Source organism: Bombus terrestris, chromosome 3 (assembly GCF_910591885.1).
Source record: "Bombus terrestris chromosome 3, iyBomTerr1.2, whole genome shotgun sequence".
In the NCBI taxonomy this organism is placed as follows: Eukaryota; Metazoa; Arthropoda; class Insecta; order Hymenoptera; family Apidae; genus Bombus; species Bombus terrestris.
Genome location: NC_063271.1, coordinates 19,039,034 through 19,064,195, shown reverse-complemented (window position 1 = coordinate 19,064,195; position 25,162 = coordinate 19,039,034). Strand labels below are relative to the sequence as shown.

Genomic DNA, 25,162 nt, shown 5'->3' with positions numbered 1-25,162 from the left:
CTCGAACGAAGATTCTCGCGATAAAACCTAAATGCTGTCAGATTTATAGATATTTTACAAATAGGACATTTGATCGAGAACGAGGAAAATTTCGTGCTAACTTTTAAATACGAATATTTGAAGGGACGCAGGATTGTCGAGAAATAAAAGGATTTCAGATTTTTATCTTTTGTTAGTTAATAGCAAGGTATAACGAACAGACTTTAACTGTTTCAATAAAGACTATAACGTATATAATATTCTGTTGTGATTGCGTTTGGAGCAGGATATGAAAATTTACATCGATATGTGTATTCGTTTCTTTTTTAAATAATCTAACGAAATAGCTAATATTTGGAACATGAAATTATGCAACGAAAATCTATGGAAATAGATTGCATCTGGGAAATGATTTATATACTTCACGGGTGTAAATCTGCATTAAAACATTTACGCTCTCGTCAACAACTTGTTCTACAACTGTGTGCTTGTAAATGTATGCGAATCTTATTATAAGTTTCTTAACGAAGCTTAAACAAAACATCCTACTCGAGGCAGTTGCAATTCTACATATTTCAGCGACTTTATGGTGAAATTATTAATTATGGTTTAATGTTAACTCTGCGATAAAGTTAGTATACACGTACAGTAGAACATTGGTAAGATAGCAAAAAATGTTATACTCTATTCTCGGTTTATTGTCACGTATAAAATCATCCCCTTCTTAGTCGCGTCACCTATCTTGCCACACCCCTATAAATAGTATTGTACCTTGTATAAATGGGCAAATATTTGCGAGCGATAGTTCATATCAACGTGGACAGAATTCATTTAGCCGATAACAGAGGCTCGTCTCGGATTCATCTGGAACAGGCAATGAAAGCTGCAAGTCCATCACTGGTGAAGCTTATCGAGCGGATCGGCGCGACATGCACGTGTTCGATATCGATGGAAAACAGTCCCGATTAGTCGATCACAGGGTAAAACGATCAGTGTCTCGAAAAAGGTCGATCCAATAAATTGTCAGCGTCGGTAATCTTCCCCGGAAGTTTTCCGATATTTCACGGTGGTAACAGGTAAATCGGCAAACCCGTGAAATTGCGAGATCCGGAGGCCATTGTTGAGTGCCACGATCGATTAGGTATCCTGCCGTGAACCCCGTTCCGGATTACGAGGCACAGCCCGAAAGAAGGTCGAGCTCGTTCGACGATAAATACCAGCAACGAGACGATTAGGCGACGTCCAGCTGGATTATGTTGTAACGAAGGAGGCTTGGGCCATGTTATTCGCGCCTATGAAAATTGGAAACGATCATCACTGAAATATTCGGGAAATATTTAGTACAATCGGGCAAACGATTAACGCTAGCTGTACGGTTCCATGAAAATTGAGAATAATCAATTGCAATACCTGTCAGTAATTAATCATTATATTTTCAATGACTGTGTGTCATCTTTTCTCTAGCATCCTAAGCACGACGAGCTCCATTTATTTTAAATTCAGAAAAATGAATAAGGAGAGTGTAAAAGGTAGTGCTTTGTAAAAATAATAAAAATAGGTATTTTTCCCATATTCTCTCAATATAGCTCTTACAATACAATTCTTGTCCGCAATTTTTTGAACATAATGTCACAACATTACGACTGCGCAACGGGGTTTACACGAAATTTCCATTCTCAAAATTCCCACAGACAACGAATAGAGCACATTGAAAGATGCAAATTGCAAACTATGCAAATGGTAACTAATATGAGACACGGTGCTATTTAATTTGAGCGGAAGAGTTAGCTACAGTTGGTACAAATGTCTTTAGACGGTTAATGGCGGAGGGGACGTAATTTGGTTGTTAGGATGTTTGGAAGCGAGTTCTCAACTCTGAATAGGGAAGATCTTCCAGATGATGAAGACTATTGTTTGAAACGCTCGAGTTTATTAAACTCGGCGCATAAAACGGATTAACTTAAACACAAATGATAAATTAAGTAGCGGGGTTTGAAAGAACAAATGTACGAAACGTTAGAAGCAATATTTAAGTCTTCCAAGTTTCTGTATTAGAGTCATAACTGCGAGAATTGCCGTGAACTATGGTGTTGTAAACTCTGTGATTTATGATTCAGAAAGTTTTGATAAAAGCTAGAATCTAAATTGAGGGTATTCTTTTCTTCTTCTAGAAATTTGATCTAAAGCTGAGAAGAAAACGTAATTAAACAACACCTGGCAACTTCTACTTCTTTCTGTACTGCTATTATAAAATATTATTGCATTTTATTAATAGGATATCTTGGAAAGAAATGGCGTACCTGTTTTAAAAATTCGAATTATGTGTACAGTTACTAGTATTTTTCTCTCTAAATGAAGCTACATAAACTAAGTTTGCATTTACATTTGCTTTTTTGCAGTTGCAATGTGAACAATCATCATAATTACTGTAATTAAATTAATCGAAACAATTGACAACGAGACACTAGTTCGTTTCAAGCCCAAAATTGGTGACGGTTTTGTATGAATATATTTACGTGGCTTTAATTTGTCCACGTGGCACGTTGCAACACGCGTTATTTGTACGTATTATCACACTCGTTCAATGTAAAATGGCAAACGTACATGTAGACGAAACTACGTTCTAAATGGCCCATGATACGCTTCATTAAATAAGAAATTCACAAAGCGTGCGATGCGCGTGTTTTGAACCATAGCGTGTCGTTGTGTACTACAGCGTTATGCCACCGTAGCGTTTGAAGCGTTCACACGATATTAACACGGTACAAAATGTCAATGATTCAATTTTGTTTCAAATTCCTTCTTATTTAGGTCGTTCTAGTTCCCCAACTGGTTTCTTCCATTTTGTTAAACGTCATTTCAGTATCGATTTTACTATTTAACTCTGGTTTAATTTCATGATAGTCTTGATATCCACGAGTTTCTACGAAACAGTATTTATATTATTCATCAGGCGGAATAAAATACGATGGAAACGTATATTCCTGATACATCCATAAATTTTCCTTCGCACACATAGACCAAAAGCTCGTCTATCTGTACAATCGAATGGACGAAAAAGGAATAGGAGAAAGTAACAAAGCGCAAGAAACCAAAGAAATGATAAAGACAAAGGAGAAAAAGAAACACGGGCTGCCTTTTGTCTCATCCGGGCGAACTTCTATCGGCTGGAAGGACCTCCGACAATAGCCGTATCCCCCTAACCCATTTCCACGATCTCTTCAGGCCGCAATCCACGTCAACGTGCCGTATTCGGGGTATTCCGAGCCGCGACCTCGCGCCCTTCCCCTTTTCTTATTGTCCCGGCCGTCACCCCTTTACCAGCCTCCGCCTTGTCTCTTCTGCCGTAATTACAAACGAAGCCAATTAAAGCGGATGAGCCTAAATGCCCTGGCCCCGACGTTTGACTGCATCCGCCAAGCCCGAAACAATGCCTCTGACAACTATCGTGTCACTTCCGTCCTCGCTCCTCTTTTCGTAGTAATTTGCTCACTCATCCCCCGTCAACTCACGAATTTTCGCCCAATTCCTCGCGCAACTTTATCTTTTCCACTTACGTTTCCGTTTTCGCTTTCGGGTGCGGAGCTTGGAAAGAGATGGAGGATGATTTTCGTTGTTTAGAACAAGATGTATGTACATATTTATCGATCTGGTAAAGTTAGTACGATTAAACGTTTATTTCTCATATTTCATTTATGATGTACACGAATAATATAGCAGTTACATGATATCTTGAACCAAAAGATTAAAAGCACTTTGCTAATATACAAGCAACCGAATTTGTCACCTAATTCCGACTAATCCCTTGATCACCATTGAACCTTGGTTTGTCTTTGATAAAACGAACCTAAATCCAAAGCAGTACGTTTGGTGTCCTATCTACTATGGTCATATACTTGCCCTATTCGAAGATTGGAAACTCGAGCAAAATTCAACGGCCGCGTCGAAGACCCTCTCTAGCTGGCAGGGTCACGTATCCACTACGTTTTCGCTTTGCATTCATAGTCCGGTGCTAGCCAACAGCGACCCACCTACTTCTGCAGCTATTCGAGCAACAAGTTTCGAAACGGTTCGTATTAGCTGGTCAATGAGTGCCTCTGTGTCGACAGGGTTCCCTTCGTGTGTCACGAGCTTCTATGGACAAGGCGAAGAGCTTTGTGCGAAGCTATTCTCTGCTAAGGGTGAATTGCTCGCTCAAGACCGATTTCTCCCGCCTATGTGTTTGACATCACGAGTAACCCCTCCTGTAATTTCCTGTTCCGATACTTATGAAAAGTTTACATATTACATGTTACAGAACGCTATAAAATTTTTGGTCAAGAAACGCAAGAACACGTCAGTGAGCGAAAACTCTTCTATTTTCGATGATCATTCCCAAACGAAATGCGTAATTATACCTTTTAAAGGTCCCAAGAATTTTAGTTAAATATTCTCAAACTCAACTGTCACTGCAAATCTAGAGCCTCGATTACGAGGGTAAAGTTCTCCATGTGAATTTTTGAGACGATATTAAAACGCAGATGACGGAACGACCTTGCACATTGAAACCACGTTTTTCGGTGACGCTACACGGTTTCGTGTGTGGGCACACCTTTGCCCGCTTCCTGGCATAAAGACACGCACGTTGAATCCGGGAACAGGATGCGTGGGAAAAGTCGTGCATGCGTGGCGGTGTAAATTTGCATGGAAGGAAGAGGTATTGTCGATCCTTGAAAGGTGGTCAAAGAGCTGCTGGATAATTCTTGGACGGCGGAATTTGCGGTTTGAACCGTTCCACGATATTTTTGAGAACCACCATGAAAGTAATACTGAATACGTGTGGTTGGTTTTTTTCAGATAGAAGAAAATTGATTGCGTCTTGACTCTTCGCGATTTGAAAATTTCTCATCCGCACCGCAATTTGAGGTCTGTAAATAATTGTTAGATAATAAAGAACATTTATGGTTTCGATAGGCCGAACCGATATAAAACACAGAATAATTCAAAGATTTGAAAATTATATACAAGTTTTCATATGAATTATGTAACAAAATTTTATATTAGACTGTTACCCAAATCGATACAAAAGCTTTGAAAGTAAAATAACGCATCATTTAAAGTCACATCTTAATTAATTCCAAACAAATCTCGACCAAATCTTAATTAAATGTGAAGTAATCTGGGAATTATATCATACTGAAACGGGAATTATATCATAGAAAACGTTTCACGTACATAACTTAAGAAATGACGTACACGTAATCGAATCATTTCGTTGAAATAATTGCGATGAACAAATCTCTATATGGTACAATTAATAGGTATGCAAGAGAAAGTAAAGCAAAATGTAGCCTGACCATCAAGATCGCTTTCGATTTAATTTTCACGCGAAACTTTGCTATAATCGGCTGAAACATCAGACTTCCTAATGCCTGTTTCTGTTCACGCGATATTACTACAGACTATGACGAACAAACACGGTGAAGAAGTAATACTCTAATAATCTAACGCGTGGTAATTATGTCTGAAATATTACTGCTTCGTTTACATTCCATTATTCTAGACGGTGGAACGAAAAAATTGCAGACGAACGAATGTTCCGAATACGAAATCCCCGGATCGATGTCATTTTATTTGGTCGAGTGCCAAGATGTGCTCGAAAGCAGGAGAGCTTACCTCGAAGAACCTCCATTTGAATTGGCAATGGTAGAAATGGGAAATGAGGTGATCTTTAAGTAATCAACTATTAAAGGGTGGATGTTGGTTGAGCAAAGTTATTGATTTTTTAATAATTAGAATACGGCTTTTTATGCATTTATACGAAATTAAGAAACGAAGAAATATGCAGAACGGTAATGTGTAATAAGCAAAAGTACACAACGCTGTAAAAACTGTCTCCGTGGCAAATCTGTCTAACTGTAACTGGTACAAAATGCAACATTATGTAAACATAGGAAAAAAACACGAGCATCGAGAAAAACGTGTCTCTCCAAAGGCCAAAAACAAACTTTTCGACAGTTCCATCTTCCATCCCATTCCTCTCAAAAGCAAACCACGTTAAATAATCGACATATCAAACTCGATCGTCGATGCTTGAGAAAAGCGAGCATAAAAATCTGCATTCCCCGGTGTCGATGAACCAGAATCGACGCGACATTCGAGGAACATCGTTCAGGTGAAACGGGGCCAAAATTAATTCGAGGCATTGGAACGGAAAGAAAAGTGTATCAAGGGGCGGAAGTGCATCATTCTTCTGCAATGGTTCCCCAGAACGAGGGTCGACAGCTGGAAGAATCGTCCCCCTTCTCCTCTTTCTCGTAAACCACGTGAAACGAGCACGTGGAAAAGAGACGAGACTCTTTCCATCTCCCAAACTCTCTCTCTCTCTCTCTTTCCTATTTCTCTCTGTCCTTCGTCCGACGCACCTCTTCGTACTTTCAGATTCCCCCTTCCTATTAGTCTTTTTTTTCATCTCTTACTCCCTTAATCCATCGTTCGTCCTCGTCTAGCGCGTTAGCCTCCCCTCTTCCGTGTTTCATTGTCCCTTTCCCTTTCTTTGTTCAACCAGTGGACGTTGTACGAACATCGTACAACATGGTCAACAGGTAGAAGAGACAGACAGGTGGCCGGGCGATATATTCATGATGTCGACGACGATCCTGAAAGCTGGCCAGTGGCCGCGATCGTTCGCTACGTACGCCCGTGTCGCGACTCGTGTCGTTCCAAAGTGTTTTAGATCGCGAGTTTCGAAGTTTGATTGGTGACGTTGGATATGGATTGGTTTTGTGACGATAGTGAATCTTTCGATAAAATTATATATATGTGATGTTTTCATAATTGCGAGTTTTGAATTTTAATTGGTGAGCATAGTGAACCCTTGAAGAGGAAATTCGATGCAATTAGACGTGTGCTTTTTGAAATCGGTTAAGGGTTATGAAAGTATTACGTTAATGAGTGTTTCGAATTTTGATCAATGACTGGTTGATGATAGGTTGATTTTGTGACGATAGCAGGCTTTTATATGTTGCCTTTTATAACCACCTTTATAACGTAATGGTACTTGGACGTATTTACGTAGAGATTACTGGAGGTTGCAAGTTTGATTAGTAATTAGGTGACGCGTGCGATAATCGGTATCGTGACGTATGTAATTAAGTTCGATCGATGACGTCGACTCAGGCAATTACTAGTGCTGTTATGTAATTAGGTCCTGTTGACACTTGATGTGACAACCTGAACATGAAGAAAAACCACCCTACATAGTAATCTGTTGCCTCTAACGAGATTTTGAAGCACTTACGAATCGACGATGATGAAAGATTGAACATCAACGGTGAGATTTTTTCTTGCATCCTCGCTGACTGTGAAAGTGGAACGAAGTGCGTTTCGAGTGTCTTTTGTTATCAGAAGAGCACGAGCAGGTGGAGTTGCTTTGTGTGCCGGCTAGTACAGACGATGTAAGTGTTGATCGATATTTGTGTCAAGTATTTTGCATTCTGAATGAACGTATGAAAGAAATCCTAGTCTCGTATGAAGGCTAGCTTCGTTCGTTAGCTCGATCGTGCTCCATGTTATTTAGTATTCCATGCGTGCGTGGATGCGTCATGTTGGTACTTCCACATGCCCGGAATCGTTCGACGTTGACATAAGGAATTCTTAATTTCTTTCCTTGCTTACGACGGTTGGACGAAAACTACGTATGTAAACTTTGTACCAAGACTTCGTAGTACGAGTTTCAAATATTACTTTAGAATACCAAACAATTTAAAATGTTGTATTGTTTAACATGTTGTATGTCGTAAGATTAACTTGTATTCGAAAGTATATTTTGTGCAATCTAAATAGGCAATGCGTTGAATTATTTTGCTCCCTTTCGTGACTTTCATCTGATGACGAGAGTGTTATAATTATGACAAGAATTATAGAGGGAATGAGGGGATAATTAAAATTTAATTTACTGATCTACTTTTGTTCGATGATGATGTGATTCGCATTCTCTTTTCAATCGGGATATCGACGAAGCTTTCAGTTGATTCGCGAAGAATGGAAATAATAGAAATCAGCTGAATATTACGTATTGACTTTTGTGATGAATGCATGAAAATTCAAGGCATTCATTTATTAACGCACATGATTATTACTTCACATGAACATTTCTCCATGAATGTCTTGTATTAAAGGATTTGAACTGCATATTAAAACAAATTCAAAATTCGTGCTTTTCATTAACCGTGACGTAGAGAAGCATACTGAATTATGATTGCATCAGTAAACAAAAATACTCTTTAATACAAACGTCGTTTCTTCATCGTTTCTTCGCAAATTTACAATTTTCAAACAACCAAAAATACACAATGGATACATATTACCTTTTAGCAGAAAATTCCAATTTTTTAACAAATTTCACTTTCATTCGCATATCCAATCCTTTAGCACCTTCGATTTCATCAACACAGTTAAAATTTCTAAGCAAAACTCTACGACAATATGGATTTGCATAAATATCCACTGTTTCGTTATCGCAAATCGACTATATTTCGTTTCATTAGTTCGTTCGAAACAAAATTGATCTCGAAGATCCGTCGATGCACAGCCGATGTAATCGAGGACAATGAATCGATAATGAATTCTACAACGCATTAGAACGATACGATGGGAAATATTTGTTCGATAATATTTGAAACTGCGATACTGCGGTGGTTGTTCAAACACACGCAAACACGGAACTAGAATTATCGCTCTCGAGTCTTCATGTTTGTTAAATCGAGAGTAATCCTGCGTATCAACGAATTTAATGATATTAAGGGATTGAGATAAGAAGATTCTCTGATGGACTTCGTTAAACCGACGAAAAATACGAGAATTCGATAAAATAAAAATTCAATCGTTTATCTCGCTAATGTGCGTTGAAGGCGAGGCAAATGGAATCCTCCAGAAAATAATTTTGTATAATTCTGTATTTTTAGAGATTCTGTATAAATGAAATTAAGGTTTATTTAACGTCGGATCTGTCGATCATATCACTTTACATGTACTTATTTGCCCTTACTAGAAGAATATAATTGCATATAATTGTTAAATTTACATTCTAATAGGAATATAATTTATTTGATTTTTTTAATATTTTTCTATTCAGCTTTTTTCTTCAGTTTGTTCATTATATATATTCCATTTTTTCGAAAAGGGAATTTCCATTGACTTTTTAAACTCTACACGAAAGAAACTTATCGGGAGGCAAAGCAATTGTCGACGTTTCATCCGAGGAAGTATTTCCACGAGAAGACGGTATGAAATTAGCGTTTCACATCCAACAATTGAAATTAATGACTGACTATGTTCGAGCAATAAGTTTCCTCGAATACAGACAGTCATTCTCCCGGCATGGGAACAATGGTAATTCGTGTCATTGTCTTCTAAGTATTTATCAAATCGCCGTAGCTCAGTTGAACCGCGGAAAAAAAACGCAACGAGAGGAATTCTCATGTTCTTCGTACAGAAGAAACTTCTTAAAACCACAGACTGTGTTTGTTTCTCGTTCCCCTTAGGTTAGAAGCGTTTTTCTCCGTGTCTCGTTAACGCTGAAATACAGTGACTCATGAAAGTACTTGAACATGTACCATAAGAAAGTTTTGTGAATACATTACTTGCGTTATACGAAACTTTTTAGAGTTTCGTTAGTGCTGTAATGAGTAGGCTGCGGATGTTTATCTTACTACATTTGTATATCGAGGCTTATTAATATAATAAATAACTGACTATTTAAATATTTCTATGATTTCTATGAAGTGTACTTTTACGATAAATATGTACATTTTTTAATCTATCTTAAACTTTACCAGTTGCATTAAGCATGATATCCTTACCTTATTATGGCGCTAATGACATTTCAGAATGTTTTACATAGCACACATAATATACAGTAAATGTAGAATAGCGTACAACGATGGAATACGTTTTTGTCGATGTATCTCGAGAGAAATTGCTTGCGGACGAGCCAGAAGTGAACTCAAAAAAAAAGAAGACTCTTCAGATGTCGCTTAACCTTTCGCTTTTCCAATTAAACAGAGACCAATCGGCGAAACTTGGCTTCGTCGTTCTTTCGACATCGCGGATCGAACGATTCCTTTGTTCCCGTTGATGTCGATTCCTTGGTTCTTCGTTAAGGATTGTCGTCACAAGATTTTTCTTCTTTCATACTTTCCTCGTTGATATTGTATAACGTATATAATACAACAAATCTGTATCGTTTTTATCAGACATGTTTTATAATACTGAAAGCTACGCTACGATGCAACGACGCAAAATCGTAATTTCAATATTTTTGTGATTAATTATAAATTTTCCTTACTGCACGAACAAAAGCGACATCAGTTATACTAGATCGATTTTTCTCATTTTCTTCGTGATATCGGTGACCAAAAGCGTCGACCGTACCTTCGGAAAATTACATTTCACACAATTGAACAAAATACAGATACATATATGTACATATAACCGGGAAGTAGTGCAAGGCGCACAGAAGGGAGCGGCGAAGGAAACGTGTCGAGCTTGCTCGTTCAAATCACGTATCTTGCTTTCTATTTATCTATCGTCGGGCCCACCGACAGGGATTCGTTTATCGCCGCATCCGCAAATTTATACTAGCTTCAAGGACACTCGCCCTATCTATCTCTACGTCAGTGTTACGAATCGTAGAATACTCTCGATTGAATCGTGCCATATTCGAAAGTTTCGTATCAGGAAGCTGGGCGGAAATTTTTCTTTGATATGAAATTTCATGTATTCATGATTCAATGCGTCCCTATATTGGAAGTGACGTGTCGTCGAAATTTAGTTCGTTCTTACAAGAATTTTAAACATGAATGTGACTCGAAAAATAATGATAGAAATTCGTCCTCGCTAACATTCAATAATTAATCATTCTCAACGAAATTTATAATTTTATACTATAGTAAATACTTAATTATATATCCTTTATAATTAATCTATTGAACATACAATTGACAGAACATTTAAAACAAAAAACAGTTAAGGCAAAAGCTTTGCTCTTTAATTATTTCAAACACTGCAACCAATTCATTCTATTCTTTCAGATAGAACCCAATATCAAGAGAGGCCATTCGACAACTCAACTCACTCCGACAACGACCATTCTACGACCATGAAGCCCGATTCAGGACCACCGAGACATCCCTTCAGAATCAAACAATCTAGCCCATAACTCGGTTAATCAATCACAAGATACTGTCTTAATCTCATTATCCAGTAGAGTCAACCTCCCATACAATAGAGGAATGATCCGCAATCAAAATGGTGATAGCGAGCGGATCCCCAGGCAGTACTGCGTCAAACAAGCTTAGGAGATCCCGCAGATTGTCTTCGACTAGGGGACTGAAGGTTCGACTAAACGCAAACACAGCCAACCAACCGATTCCCCAGCAAGATCTGAATCAGAAGCTCGGTCTGTGCCCGATAGTTAGTCGAAACGTGGTCGATACAAAAGGTAAGGCGTCGATCAATTGGGAATTGAACGAGAGAATCAGCCTGAGCAGTGGATCCAGTCCAGGGCTGGAGGTTCGGCCGGACGCGAAGAAAGGAATAGAATTGAGTGGAAATCGGAAGAAGCCGGAGACCAACGGCAGACAGGTGATGGTCGATAAGCAAGAGCGTCGAGAGAATGGGAAAATCGGCAAGACGAGTCTACAGTTCATGAACGTATCGGGATTTCAGCCAGAGGTGGAGAAGAGACGGAAGGACTCGTGGTCGATCGATGTGGACGTGATCGAGCGTCCAGGGAAGGAAGAGGAAGAAGAGAACGTGATCAAAAGCGATTCGAAGTATGAAATAGGAATCCCCAGCGAGGGGACCGCTGGGTCCAGGAAATCGACGAAGCAGAGGCGACAGCTGTCTACTGGGACCAAGTCGCAGAAGTGCGGGAAAAACGACGAGGACGAGGGCGTAAATGGGAAGTGGGGCAGGAAAAAGGTTGACAAAACTAACGACTCGATCTCTAAGAGGCTGGAGCTGATTCACGAGCTGAACCAGAAGATCCTAGCGAACTACGAGCGGTTTCAGCAAAAGTCTAGATTCAAGAATCATTTGAAAGAGGCGAAGGATACTCTGTCTAAAAGTACCTCGAAAGAACAGAGCGGTAGAAGTCGATCGTCCTTGAAGGAAGAAAAGGAGCCGCGAAAAGAGGAGTACGTATACGCGGAAGCCAGACGAAAGGGAAGAACAAAAACAGAATGCGTAATTCAGAGATCGTGTCAAGATCTGTTGACGCAGCGCAAGCTGGACATTGACAAGTTCACCTTCTCCAAGGATCACTGCGAGAAATTGACTGTCTCGAAGGATCATAGACTCGACGCGTTGGACAAGAAACGATCGATGAAAACGCTGTCGAAATCGAGAATCCTTCGCGATAATGAGAACTTCATCATGGCTCCAAAACCGGGTTTCTGCGAGATCAACGACGATAAGGATAGGCGAACGGCTACGAGGACCGAATACGGCAGTAGATCAAGACGAAACGAGGAAAGGAAGAGTGTTTTTTACCCGATCGAAGACGACGATGGTCAGGAAGACTCGAAAAAGCACGTAGACGGCACGATCAACGATGACACCGATTGTCTAGGGAACTCCAGATTGTATCCAGAAACCTACAGCGATCGTTCTAACGAAACGAGAATCGAGTTGGCAAACGGGGACGATCGAGGTGGGACGAGCACGTCGAAAGAAGCGATAGATCGGGACGAAACAGAGACCGAACGTGCGACTGGAATCGATCAGACTGATGATAGGTCTCGAGAGGAGAAACGTAGCCAGGCTATCGATCAGACGGCTCACAAGATTCTGGAAAATCTCGACAAGACTATCGATAAATTTGATCGTGAAAAAATAGAAGGAGGAATGACTATAGTCGAGAACTCGAAGAACGAAGAGAAGAAAAAGAGAGACAGCTTCGATGACTTTATGCAAAACAGTAGCGGCTCGTTGTCAGAGCTGACCAACCCGAAAGTGGCTGGACTCCAAGAGACCTTTAATTCCTCTTGGGACTCCGGTGTCGGTGTAGATGTCACTGGCGGAAGTGGTTGGGTCAGGATACACACCGGGATCGAGAGCAGCCTCGTCTATCTCACTCTGGATACCACCGCTAGAGACGTCTGCAGGGACATGCTGTTAGGCGACGACTTGTCTCTGTTTATACAGGTAAGCGGCCCCGAACTTCCGCGGCTAATTATTCATTTGATTTACGACGCAAAGGTTGCGCGACCGCCCGGGTTAACGAGAGGGGCAGACATGCTAATGAGGAACTAGTACGACGACGGAGTTGTCGACGTCTTTGCGACGTCGTTGGATAATGTTTACTCGAAATTGAAATGTTTTTCTTTTTCTTTTCTTCTTTTTTGTTCGGTTTGAAAGTCGAACCAAGTCAGAAGAAAATGAGGACGGTTTGGTTCGTCTGAGGTAAAAAAGTTGGTGAGTTGTTAAGAGGAGTTCATTTCTCAGTAATTTGGATGCTTTTTAACGAAGTTCGAACGTTTTTGAAGCTGAGTCACGCAGTATTTCACACTAAGAATATTTTCTTATATCGCTTATGAAAATCGTCTTACCTCAAAACAAATTTAGATGCTAAAGAATTATCGCAACGTCTTGCACTGCAGACTAAAAAATCGTACGGTAAAAATCTCGCCAACCATACACAACAATGTGCTTCGCTTGCATGTAGCCGAAATTCCATAAAAAATTCCAATCATACGCGTAAACAATAATAGACAATGGTATCGCGTTACGCTCTTAAAAAGATGTAAGAAAAAAATATGACAGGCCGTCAAGTGAGAATGTTCAAGCTCTGGTTAGAGGAAACGTGATAAAAAAGCGCGGTTTAAGAAGGGGAAGCGAAGGCTTGGGTGGCAAGAAGAAAAATGAAAGGAATTGAAAAAAGGAACGATATCTACAGTTAAGGACCCAGAGAAGGAGACGTGAAAAAGGAGAAAAATACGGGGGAAAAAATGCGAAGGGGTTTCAACGGAATATCACCGCGGGCTTTATCGCGTGCTCGAGCATTAACGACGTCTGCGACAGCGGGCGGACCGGAAATCCTGGCACACCGCAAGATCTCTCTGAAGGGATCTGAGCGAGGCGATTTCGTTTCGTCGTCCTTAGAAAGGGTAAAGAGTTATCGTTTCCTTTTGATGAAAGAAAGATAAGCGTAGCTTACGTGTGTATGTATGTATGATGTGCAACATTACATGTTCTTAGTGGTAGAGCGGAATCGAGGGGTGAAAGTAATTTTGATATTTGAGAACTATGAACGAGGAGGAACTTTTGAATGACTGGTGTGAATGAGTATGGAACATTTAGAGATTTCAGAATTTTAGCTCTGATATTTTAACAGATGAACAAGACACAGAATTAATAACATTCCTTGGAAGCTGGCAATAGCGTTTTGTTGACGCGTTCTGTAAACTGTCCTTTTGGAAGTTTTAGTAGTTTGAATAATTTAATAATTTTAATGACGAAATTTGGCGATTCAAGCCTTCGAGTAGCTAAAACGATCGAGAATTTTGTGCCATTTTAATATCGTTTGTATAAAACAAAGCTATGCTGTATAAAATTTCTTCTACTTTCATTGTTTAAATAAAATTTGATATTAACAGTATCTACAGTAATTAATCGATGTATATTCTTGCAAAATGTAGATTTTCCATTTGGAGGCATAATGCTTGAAACAGAGATAATATTTGTAAACCAATGTTGATTCGAGTTGCTTTTATTAACCTCCTTTTTATACATTTGCCGAGTAATATGTATATTGGAAACGTGATCGTTCCGAATCTCCGATACTCAATAATATCGTCTGCCTGCATTTTAGGTCACGTTAAACCAGATATTGAGTAAACTTAAAGAGCCAGTGAGACGTTCAGAAAGGCGTTTCATTGTAAGGACTGTAACGGCAAACTCACTGAAACGTACTTACATTACATCTTAACCCAAAATCGATATCTTTCGGACGCTATCTCTTTCAATCTTTTTCAATTATTGAAAATATCTCTCTCTTAAAATAAAAGCTCAAAAAATCGATAAAATACTCTTCTGCACTTCCGTTCGAGGCAATTTTTGCTTTCGATCCATCTGAAGAGCATCGTGCATTGTTTCGCGTAATAAAACAGGCTACCTCTTTGATATACAGAAACAAAGGTGACGTTGGATCAGAACGTAGCTAAAAAGGGGGTGTACCGGGGCTAAGGGAGTCGCTTTCGACTTAACTTGCTATTCTCATCCGGGCAAACCGATTTCGCGTGTACGTTTCACCCGAACTTTCCTTCCGACCCTTTGCCCGATGCTGTATAATGAGTAGGACGCAAGTTGGCTTCTCAAAGATAACGAGGTACGCGCCAATAATCAAAGGAGGTTCAGACTTAAATAGCAGGCGTGCCTCTTAAAAGAAACCCCCCAGCCGGATACCGTCGGCTACTTGAAGCCAAACTCGCTGCCTACGTCTGTACAGACGGCCGCAATAATGATGAATTTTCGTGTTTTCGTTTCATCTGTTCTTCCTCTATCGTTTCTCTTAAGACTGTTACGTCATATTGAAAAAATTAAGACAATCTCTGATTCTCTAAGTTCTTGTTGTGTATGATATTCATATTTGAAGACTAGGAGGAAGAGGAACGAGGAATATGAAAATATCTTTATTGAGAAAATTAAATATCAATATTCTAGTCAGTTAGTAGGTTAAAAGAGGCTTAAACTCGAACGAGTCTTAAAGCTGTCTACATTATAGTATAGGAAGGCTTACATATATCATGTCTAATCGATGACGTATGATCAAACTTTGGTATCTCGATAACGTCTTTAGCTTCCACGAGAAATTCATTAGAGTACGGAACGGTATGCGAACGACTTTCCCGGGCAGCTGTTGCGTTTGAGAGCACCGTTGAAACAGGTGTCCCCGATCTGAGAAACTATGGCAAGGAAGTCAGGCAGTTCGTAACACGTGAGTGACCGGTTCATGCTTCGAACAGGTGTTTAATTACATAAGGGGCGAACAAGTTCACACGGGTTTACGTATCCGTCTCACTCGAATTCCAGCAATTTGCCGCAACAAGGAGGACTTCCGAGAATTCATCTAGTTCGGAAATGTAAAAAATAACAAAGATAAGAAAATAATGTCAAGTACGTATTTGATTTATAGAAACATTCTTTTCTCTGTTATACAATATGTACAATTTACGAAGCACTTGTTCCAGGAAACGAATCATAATATGGAAGCAAATTCCTTCGTTAAATTTTATGTCTTCGCACATGCACTTTTTTATATAATTTGTACAAATTAAATCAAAAACAGTCAAATTATTCCCACTTATTCCAACAATTATTCCACTTTGATGAAACAATTAGCGTAAAATTAGTCACGCGCAACTAATATATGAATTTAATCATTCGAAGCGTGAACGCGTATCCGTCGGACGAATATTTCGCGCCGATTTCTCCAACTATCACAATATTTCCATCGGAAACGCTTTCTCGTTTAAATTGTTGCTCGTCGACGTTATGGACGAGCGTGTAATCAATAGAAACACGCGATTAAGCTCGAATCGCGATTCATTGCAACGGATTTGGCTTCGTTCGCATGAAATCACGTTCTATCTCTCGTCAAATATATACCAGTAAGCCTGATCCATTCCACTCGCTCAAAAGCGCGTTACTTTTTAATTTATTTAATTTTAGCCCGAATTTAATCAGCAAATAAAACAATTTTCTATACTTCCTTGAAGGTAGTCGTGCTTAAATGAACTGGAAATGTATTTAGAATATTTTCAACATTGAGTACTTACGCGAAAAATTTTAATTTTGCAGAGATAAAGTAATAAATAATGAATATTTTCGAAATACCTCAGTTTTCATCGAAGCTTAATTTTGTTCAGTTTGAAAAATGATTGATACCTTGTTTATGAACGAAGATTCACGTGGCAACTGTCGAACATATTTTAACTGAAATTGATTACGAGATTGTTTGACATTATTTTTTACGGTTGATCGTTGATAAATTAGTTGCGATAGTGAAAATACGCGTGTAAAAGGTATAAACGTATACGTACCGGAGTTTCTAATCTGTGCAGTCGTATATAGACGTTTGTGTGCTTCTGTGCGCTAACGGTCTTAATTAGTATAATTACGGACATATTAATGTTAGCTAAGTTTCCTGATGGATAAAATTGTGTACACGTTAATATATGCTAATTACTGATCGTAGCGATCAGAAACGTAATATTACGCGCCAGTTTCTTTGAAAGCCTCTGTAAACAAGCAAACATTGTGTTATTGCAAATTTATTAGCGTCTTATTTATTGTTAGATAAATTTCAGAATATATTATTAAGAAATATACACGTTTATTTATTAGAAAGAATTTCCCAAAATTTTTAAAAAGATTTTAGTGACATAACTGATGAAATATACGAAATTGTAATTTCTATAGAAACCATATGAATACCCATATTCGAAATTAACGTAAGATTTTGGTATCAGAAACCTGTAATTCATAGAATGTCAGGCCTTGAAGGCAAATCTTGTCAAAGCTTGATACGTGAAGCTCATCTGTCAGTACGTAGGAACAATGTGCACAATGAGGAACACTACGCTATGGTAGATACGAGTTACGTCTTTGATTTTGACTTTAATACGAACAGTCATTATACGTTCCGTCCTTGAAAGGCTTATTAAATGAAGGATCATAATAGGATAGAATAGATTTATGTAAAATATTACATTTAATTAATGTTAAAGAATAAATATCATTTCTAAATTATTTCTCATTAAATTCTCAATACATGAATGACAAGAATTCAATTCTTTCCAAATTTCATACTTTCTAAATTCTGAATTTTACGTTCTTTATCAAGGACAGCGAAAACTACAGGGAGAACAAAATTTCTAAAAAAAAAAAAAACTGTTCTTTTATGCAATATTGCATGTTACATAACGCAGATTTCGACCGAAAATATTATCTAGAACGAGAAACACTTTGAAACAATATCGTAACAGCCGTTTGTAATTGCACAGAGAGTAAAAATTATATTTCGACGGTCGTTAACATTTAAAATATCGAGTTGAAAGCTCGTTCCGGTAGCGAGTTTCGGGCGCATATCGCAATTAAAAAATCGCTAAAAGTGTTCGTACACCGCGTACGTTCAGTGTTGAACCGATTCTGCATTATTTTCTATGACGATATAATTCGTAACACTGTACTACCGGTTCCAGCAAATGGAACGAAATTCCGCATGCAGAACGCCATAAGCTGATACAGGGCAATTCGTTTTTCCGGCTTAAAATGACACTGAGCAAATAAAGGAAATAAAGTCAACCTGTAAAAAATCAAAGGTACAAAGCAAAAAACGATTATAGAAAGTATTAATGGTAAAATATTTCTATAGTATATTTTAAAAACAACAAGATGCATGAATCACAGGAATTCTGTAAAATAATCATCTAAAATATTGATCTTGAGAATGAATGTGAAATCCAGCCAGAAATCTAATAACTAATATGAAACTTCAAAACTATGCTCTCTATCTTCTGCCATTCACCTTAATTCCAACGTAATCAGCTGTCCGATGAGAACATTCCTTGCTAATTTAGACGATTGGACGGTAGGGAAGACCTTTCATCCGTCTTCGTGTAAAGAACGAACCTACGCTTCGACGGAAACAAGAAGCGAGAAGGACGCTTTTCAACTCTTAATCCGGATAACAAATGACCTTAAAAATATCCGAGCCCCGTCGTCGGCTCTTCAGCGTCAGGAAAATTCCAGACGAATGCTCGATTCAGATTCTGCCACGGGATTGAAAGCGGTTCATTTAAGTATCCGCCACGGGATAGACCGATGGTTAAATGAGGAACCATACCGTCCGTTTCATTGCACTATTTTCGCTGATGAAATCCCGATAATTATTAAATCTTCTCGTGGCCGTGTTTTGTACCGCAGATAAAAAGAACCAGACGACTCTCCGTTAAGAAACGGCGATGATGCGACTAAAGGCGGATAAATGTGGTATGCTTCAATGTTTCTCGATATTTCTCGTTTTTGTTCGTCGAAATCTTATTTCATATAACTTTATTATATTAAAGAATTGTTGAAGTAATTACTTCAAGAAAAACTCTACAGCTTTTCTTTTGTTTATCCGTGACACGGAGACCGCTGTTACGAAGAGAATAAAATTTAGTAAAACAAAAAATTCGAAATAAGGAAAGGTCCATGTTATTGTGCCCTTAAATATAAATTTTGTTTTGGGTTACAAGGTCTAGAAACAAAAGAGGTATAAGCTAATTTCTATTGCTGTTTCTTGTAACCTTCAGCTAGAGCTACACACACTACAAGGTTAACTTTTTGTTAATGTCTTTTGCTATAAATATATGAACGTGTTCCCTATCATTCTTCCTATTGTATTGTAACACTGTAAGAGTGAGGATCTGGATCAGCATACACTATATCTATACATATTTCAATATATCTTTTTATTACAAATTCATCCACTCGTTCCTCTATCAGTCAATCTCAGAAATAAATTAAATTAAAAAATGGCGAATAAATATTGACCTTCGTAGACCAGATGAATCGGTTCTTTCGATCGTTTAGTTATAGAATCATCGAGCATATTGTTGCGCAGAATGAAACGATGGGAAGAAATTTTTCGCGTACAACGAATAAAGAATGAGCTTAATATTATCGTTCTCTGATATTACGCTGAGATACATGTATTAGAGTTATTATTTATTGTTCGCAAGCTAATTCTTCGTGCGAGAAATAAAAAAAGATCGTGCTTAAAAAATACCTGACAGGATCCTAAAGTCCAGCGAATCCAAATCTAAACGTGATACAGCACCTACGGCAAAACTCAGCTGAATTCGGGTTAACGAGCAGCTCGATTATCGATAATCCGGAAGGCTCCAACGAATATTTCCATCGACCAAAAAATTAACAGCGAACATCTTCCAATTAACCACCTCATATCTCGAAATTCATTTTTCGTTATCGGCAGCTTCATTACCGCGCATTAGATCACGCCATGTTACGCTACTCGTTGCTCGCCCGATACTGTTTAATTAATCCAATAAAAATTGGCGTGCCTGTCGCGAGTTTTCGCGAATGACGCTTTGAAAGAACTTCTTCGTTTCGTTGCAATTTCAACTTGAAAAAGACGGAAGAAAAAAGACATGCGTAGAAATTGGATTCGTCGGAAGTTTTTGCGAGTTGTCTCGTCCCCAGCATTCATCAGTCTCGATATTATTTCAACGTAAAACACGTAATAAATTTCCTACCACTTTTTCGCCGTTTCTTTTCACGTTCCTCCACTAAGAGGATTAAAGGATCACGATTAGAGCATTTTCAGGCGTTGCAATCCTTTTCAACTCTCCCCTTCCCTCTTTCTTTTTATTTTTTTATTTTTTTCTGTCGCAATACGCCTGCTGGAAACGGTACCACGAAATTTTCGCGAGTTTTGATCCGTACACAAACGAATCGACAATGAAAGTTTGCAGCTGTGCTACAAAAGAGCGATTACACGATTTACCCGTGCTCATGCCACCCTTTTGAAGACCAAACAAGTTCCAGGGATGTGTAGTAGCAGAGGGTTTTTGAGGGAATTTGTGTACATTCGAGTTTAGAGATTAATGTCGAGTGGATCGTGATAGCAAAGAACGGAAATTTTAATTCATTTTGCAGATGAATGAGAAAAAAAATGAGAAAATAAAAAATGGAAATAAAAAGTGGAATTTTGTTGACGCGTTGTAGTTAAGGGCGGAATACTTGATAGCGTTTTCAGTTCATTTTTCATGTGTCATTTAATGTTAGATATATGTATTATTAACTTAAAGCAGCTCCATTTTTTCGCCCGGAAAATATATTTTCCCAGGGGAAACTTATTTGCGAACAAATCGCAATCCAAAATCTACGCAAGAAATTTCGTTTCGTGTAACCGTATATCTTCCAAACTTTGTATTCTACAAACAAAAAAGGAAAAAAGAAAAAACTAAGTAAATAAATCGAAAATGGGAAGTAAAAAAAAGGAAAAAGCAAAAGGAGAAAAAAGTAGCAGTTTCAGCCCATAAAGTTCGGGGAAAAAAGAGCACAGAAATTGGACGTACGATTTCCCGGGGAAGTGGATTTGAGTGTAAAGTCGAAAACGACGAATTCGCGCTGCGGCTCGGTCATGCCATAAATAAATATAAACTGCGGCCGTGTCCAGCTTAGAGCTTTCATAAAAATCGTAAAGTTGCCGGACACCTGGCCAAGCGTAAAGTGCTTTTTGACGAAGCGATCGTGGCTTTATCGCGGACCATTAAACGGAATATTCCTTCGTTCCTTTCTCTCTCCAGCACTCTTTTCCTTTTCTTTCGTCGATGTTAGCCATATAAAAAGGGTTGAATAGACTGGGAAACAGGGTGTAGCTTCGTTCCTGTGCAGCAGCAATCGTTAAATAACGACTCGCCCGTAAAGAGTACTCGTTAAACGCGACAGCTCGTAAATTGTTGCTCGCGAACAAGGTAGCATCCAAGTTTTTATTTAGCTCTCTATAAAGGGAAGATATATCTTCGCCATTTTTAAATGGAAAAATTGTCGTTGGAAGAAGTTCAATGAAAATATACGCTTTCTTTATTGCTACATGTGGCAAGTTAGAATGCAAAAAAAAAGGAGAAATTGAATATATTCAGCTTTGATTTATAATAAACGAGCCAACAAGTTTTTGTAATGAACTCTGTGCTTTCTGCAGAAAATAAAAAGTCACTCATTTGGAAGAGCATTTGCAGTTCTGCGGTCATTTATTTAATTATAACGCTATCCCGTTATAATTTATCTACACCCAACGAATTTTAAAAACACTGTTTCGAAGTATTTCGTATTTTCGAAACGAACGAAATTACCGCGATAAATTGTCTACATATACGTAAACGATGGATGCTCATAATGAGTTTTGTTAATTACATGCAAGTCCCTGGGGACAACAAGTAGCCCAGTTTCTCTCATGTGGATCGATAACGTCATTTCTATCGAACAAAAATAAAGCTCTGATAGGTTGACGAGAATTTTCAACCTGAATTCGACCCTGAAAATGTTAAACATATGAAAGATGTAAAACATATGAACATATATTTTATAATGCGTCACAATTTTATACATAAACTTATATATATGTCGGAGATGTAGGGACACCGGGCCTTTCTTTAGGAACATCCCCAATACTTGGGCTCGAGGTGACATAACTGGTTGCCGAACGTAGCCACGGTCACGGGATGAATGATATGTCTAACAGAGGAAGTACCGATGTTGAGGGACACGCTGTATTAAGAATCAAGCCCCGGTCAGGAGCAATGTTAGTTTTACGCGGGACTGCCTAGTAACGGCGCTTGGGAATTTGTTGATATTCCTGATCAATATGTAATTGACGAATGTGACCGTATCTGTTTTTTATTTTGCAATCACCTTGGAGAGTTTACTGTTATTTTCTTGGCAGTCAGTTTGAAGGTAACCCAGCGTCTGAGTTAACGTGTCTGCGTGCTACAAAATGTATTCTATTGTACAAAGAGTTTACCCGTTGACCGTGGATTCGTTATTGAGCCCAGGAACATTGTCAATAGCTTTTGTTATACTTATTAATTATTACGCGCCTAAAATTTCTAACGAAAACCCGACATATAGATACTGAGACGATGCTTTTAATGGAAACAATATTTTATTTTCCTCAGAGAGCTCCATATGTCCATGAAGGTGGTAAAGAAAATTTTGCAACCCATTTGTTTTCGTTCACAAGGAAAGTCTCGGAGATATCAGGCGGTAGCTTGATCGCTTCCGGAGGACAATGCGTTTCCGAGCTGACAGAAAAATCGTCTGGTGGAATCGAATCGATTGATAAGCCATCGACTGATAGAATAGCGACTCCTTTCTAGAGAAGATCGCTTGCGATATTTCGCTAGCTTTGCAGATGAGATTCTTCGGGAACGGAGGTTCTTGCGCGTCCAATCTTTCGAGAGGATCTTATTTCGAACTTATATGTAGTAGTTTCATAGGAATGTCGCTAATACCACGTTGGAAATGCTAACAGATTCAGAAACTTGTGTTTATTTGTTTTTAATCAACGTTGCCAATTTCGGACTGTAAAACAATCTCCTTACTTTTCCAACAAACCGCGTATGTTAGTGAATTTCTGTGTCACGAATTCTCAGTACCTGCTCATCGATTCTCATTTCTACAAACATTAACAGCGCCCCATTAGAATCGAAACTTCGTAAACTTGCGAATAAGAGAAGCCAACTGAAGAATTGCAGCTACAACTTTGTCGCTAGAAATTTACTTAACACTTTGACTGTCACGTTGGTCAATATATGACCGGCCACGATTTCTCCTGTGACGCCCCGGTGGTCATTGGTGACCGGAGCGCTTGAACTTCTTACAATTGTAAAAATTGAATGAAAATTAACAGTTAGGGCATTTTGAATATAACCGATAAATAGAAGATACTATGAAATAAAATGTGCCCCATGAAACAATTAAACATTTTTATTAGAACATCAATAAAAAAACATGAGAACAAATCTTGCATCTAACAGTGCACTGTGTTTACATCCATATCTTTGAGGGGTAGTCTACGAATATTATTCTAAACACACCTCAGAAAATAATCTTAAATGCTGCTTTATAATCATATAACTGAAGTTAGTGAAGTATGAACATACCTTACTATTATATATAGAATAAGCAAATACTGTTTACTAATATCTTCTACACGTTTCAACAATATATTCTGGACGTTCTGCTCACGACGAAATAACGAACGCAAATAGTTTGTTGAAAGAAACGAAGCCTTGTTATAATATGTCGCTATCAACTATTACCAAGGCGCCACGGTTGTCACTCGTGACCACCAATAAGGTAAACAGTCCATTGGGGAAGAATGTTGTTTTACATCATCAATTTAATATTATTTTGCCATTATATACCTTGAATAATAAAAATAATCCCGTGGCGTCCTGAGCGAAACATGTGATTTCAGCGTGGCCGTCAAAGTGCTAATAGCGTTTTAATCGTACATCGTACCGAAATTCTCATCAAGGACGATCATTTCCTTCGAACAAAACGAGGCCCTTTTATAGAACGTCCGAAATATGGCCAGCTTTCCTAATTTCCTTTAAATAGAGAGGATCCGCAGGAAGTTACATTGGATGGCGGAACTTACGCCAAAGGAAATAATCTCGAAGATATTGCAGCGGCCGACCCACTGTCTCTCTGTAGATGCCATTTATGTACATTGTACACTGTACACGCGTCTGTTCGTACTTCTCGGTGACGTTTACACGGCATTGCCTGCGTTATTAACCGTTGTTTCATCATCGGGTTTGACGTTTAGTCGGCAACCCCGTTTTTGCGCTTCCGAGTAACTCGTGAATTTAATTTATTTACATCGCGGTACGAATGTTGAACGTTCCGGAAAATTGAAACGATTAATCTTTAACAATTTTAATAGGGAGGAAATTTTCGTTGAACGAGTTCTCGTACGGATTGTAAAATCATCGGCATAGTGATCGAATATAATGGTACCAAAATTCGAAATCAGTTTATAAGACATAAATTTATCGCTTGATTTAATTAATTATTCATAAAGTATAATTTTCTTTTTTTTTTTTTAATTACATCGAAAATGTATCGAATGTAAATGTAAAATATATGTTCTAAAATGAATCAAACATGCAAGAAAAATCCAAGCTACATACACCGTTTGATCGCTTTGAAGAACGAAAAAGCAAAAAAAATGTTACCCCTTAATTTTTTACTTCGCTTCGAAAACCTGTGCCGTCCAACGAAATTCGCGCCAATAAATCTAGACCTAGCCATATTTCGCCAAAATGAATCCGGAATCCCGATACTGCGAACGTTTCCGTCGAAACAAAAACTAAACGACGTAATTCTACGTGGCAGGTAATTGCAGAGCGATCCACGAAACATACGTACTTTCGTATTGAACATGTGTTAATGTTCAAAATCGTAATGGAAAAACGTGGCGCCGCAACAGAATATTTTAATTACGCTGAACGAAACGACGTTCGGTGTAACATTCGCGGTCGATTATTTTTTATTAATCCAACGAATAAACTTTCTCGAGATATTTCCGTATTAAAAAATAGAAATTATTACCTGCAACGGGATT

At 38.5% G+C, this 25,162-nt stretch overlaps 1 protein-coding gene across 3 annotated transcripts in view; it reads left to right on the top strand.

Annotated features, from left to right (window-relative positions):
* The first annotated feature begins 6,588 nt into the window (after window positions 1-6,588).
* The window catches only part of LOC100646325 (PH domain leucine-rich repeat-containing protein phosphatase 2), an 83,522-nt gene continuing 64,948 nt past the window's right edge, over window positions 6,589-25,162 (top strand). For all 3 annotated transcript variants that reach the window (XR_007227803.1, XM_020867954.2, XM_048414725.1), the window contains exons 1-2: window positions 6,589-7,415; window positions 11,052-13,167. Coding sequence is in view for 2 of the 3 variants with exons in the window: in XM_020867954.2 (XP_020723613.2) it covers window positions 11,269-13,167 (1,899 nt within the window). In the remaining variant the exon portion in view is untranslated. The remainder of the gene's footprint in view (window positions 7,416-11,051; window positions 13,168-25,162) is intronic.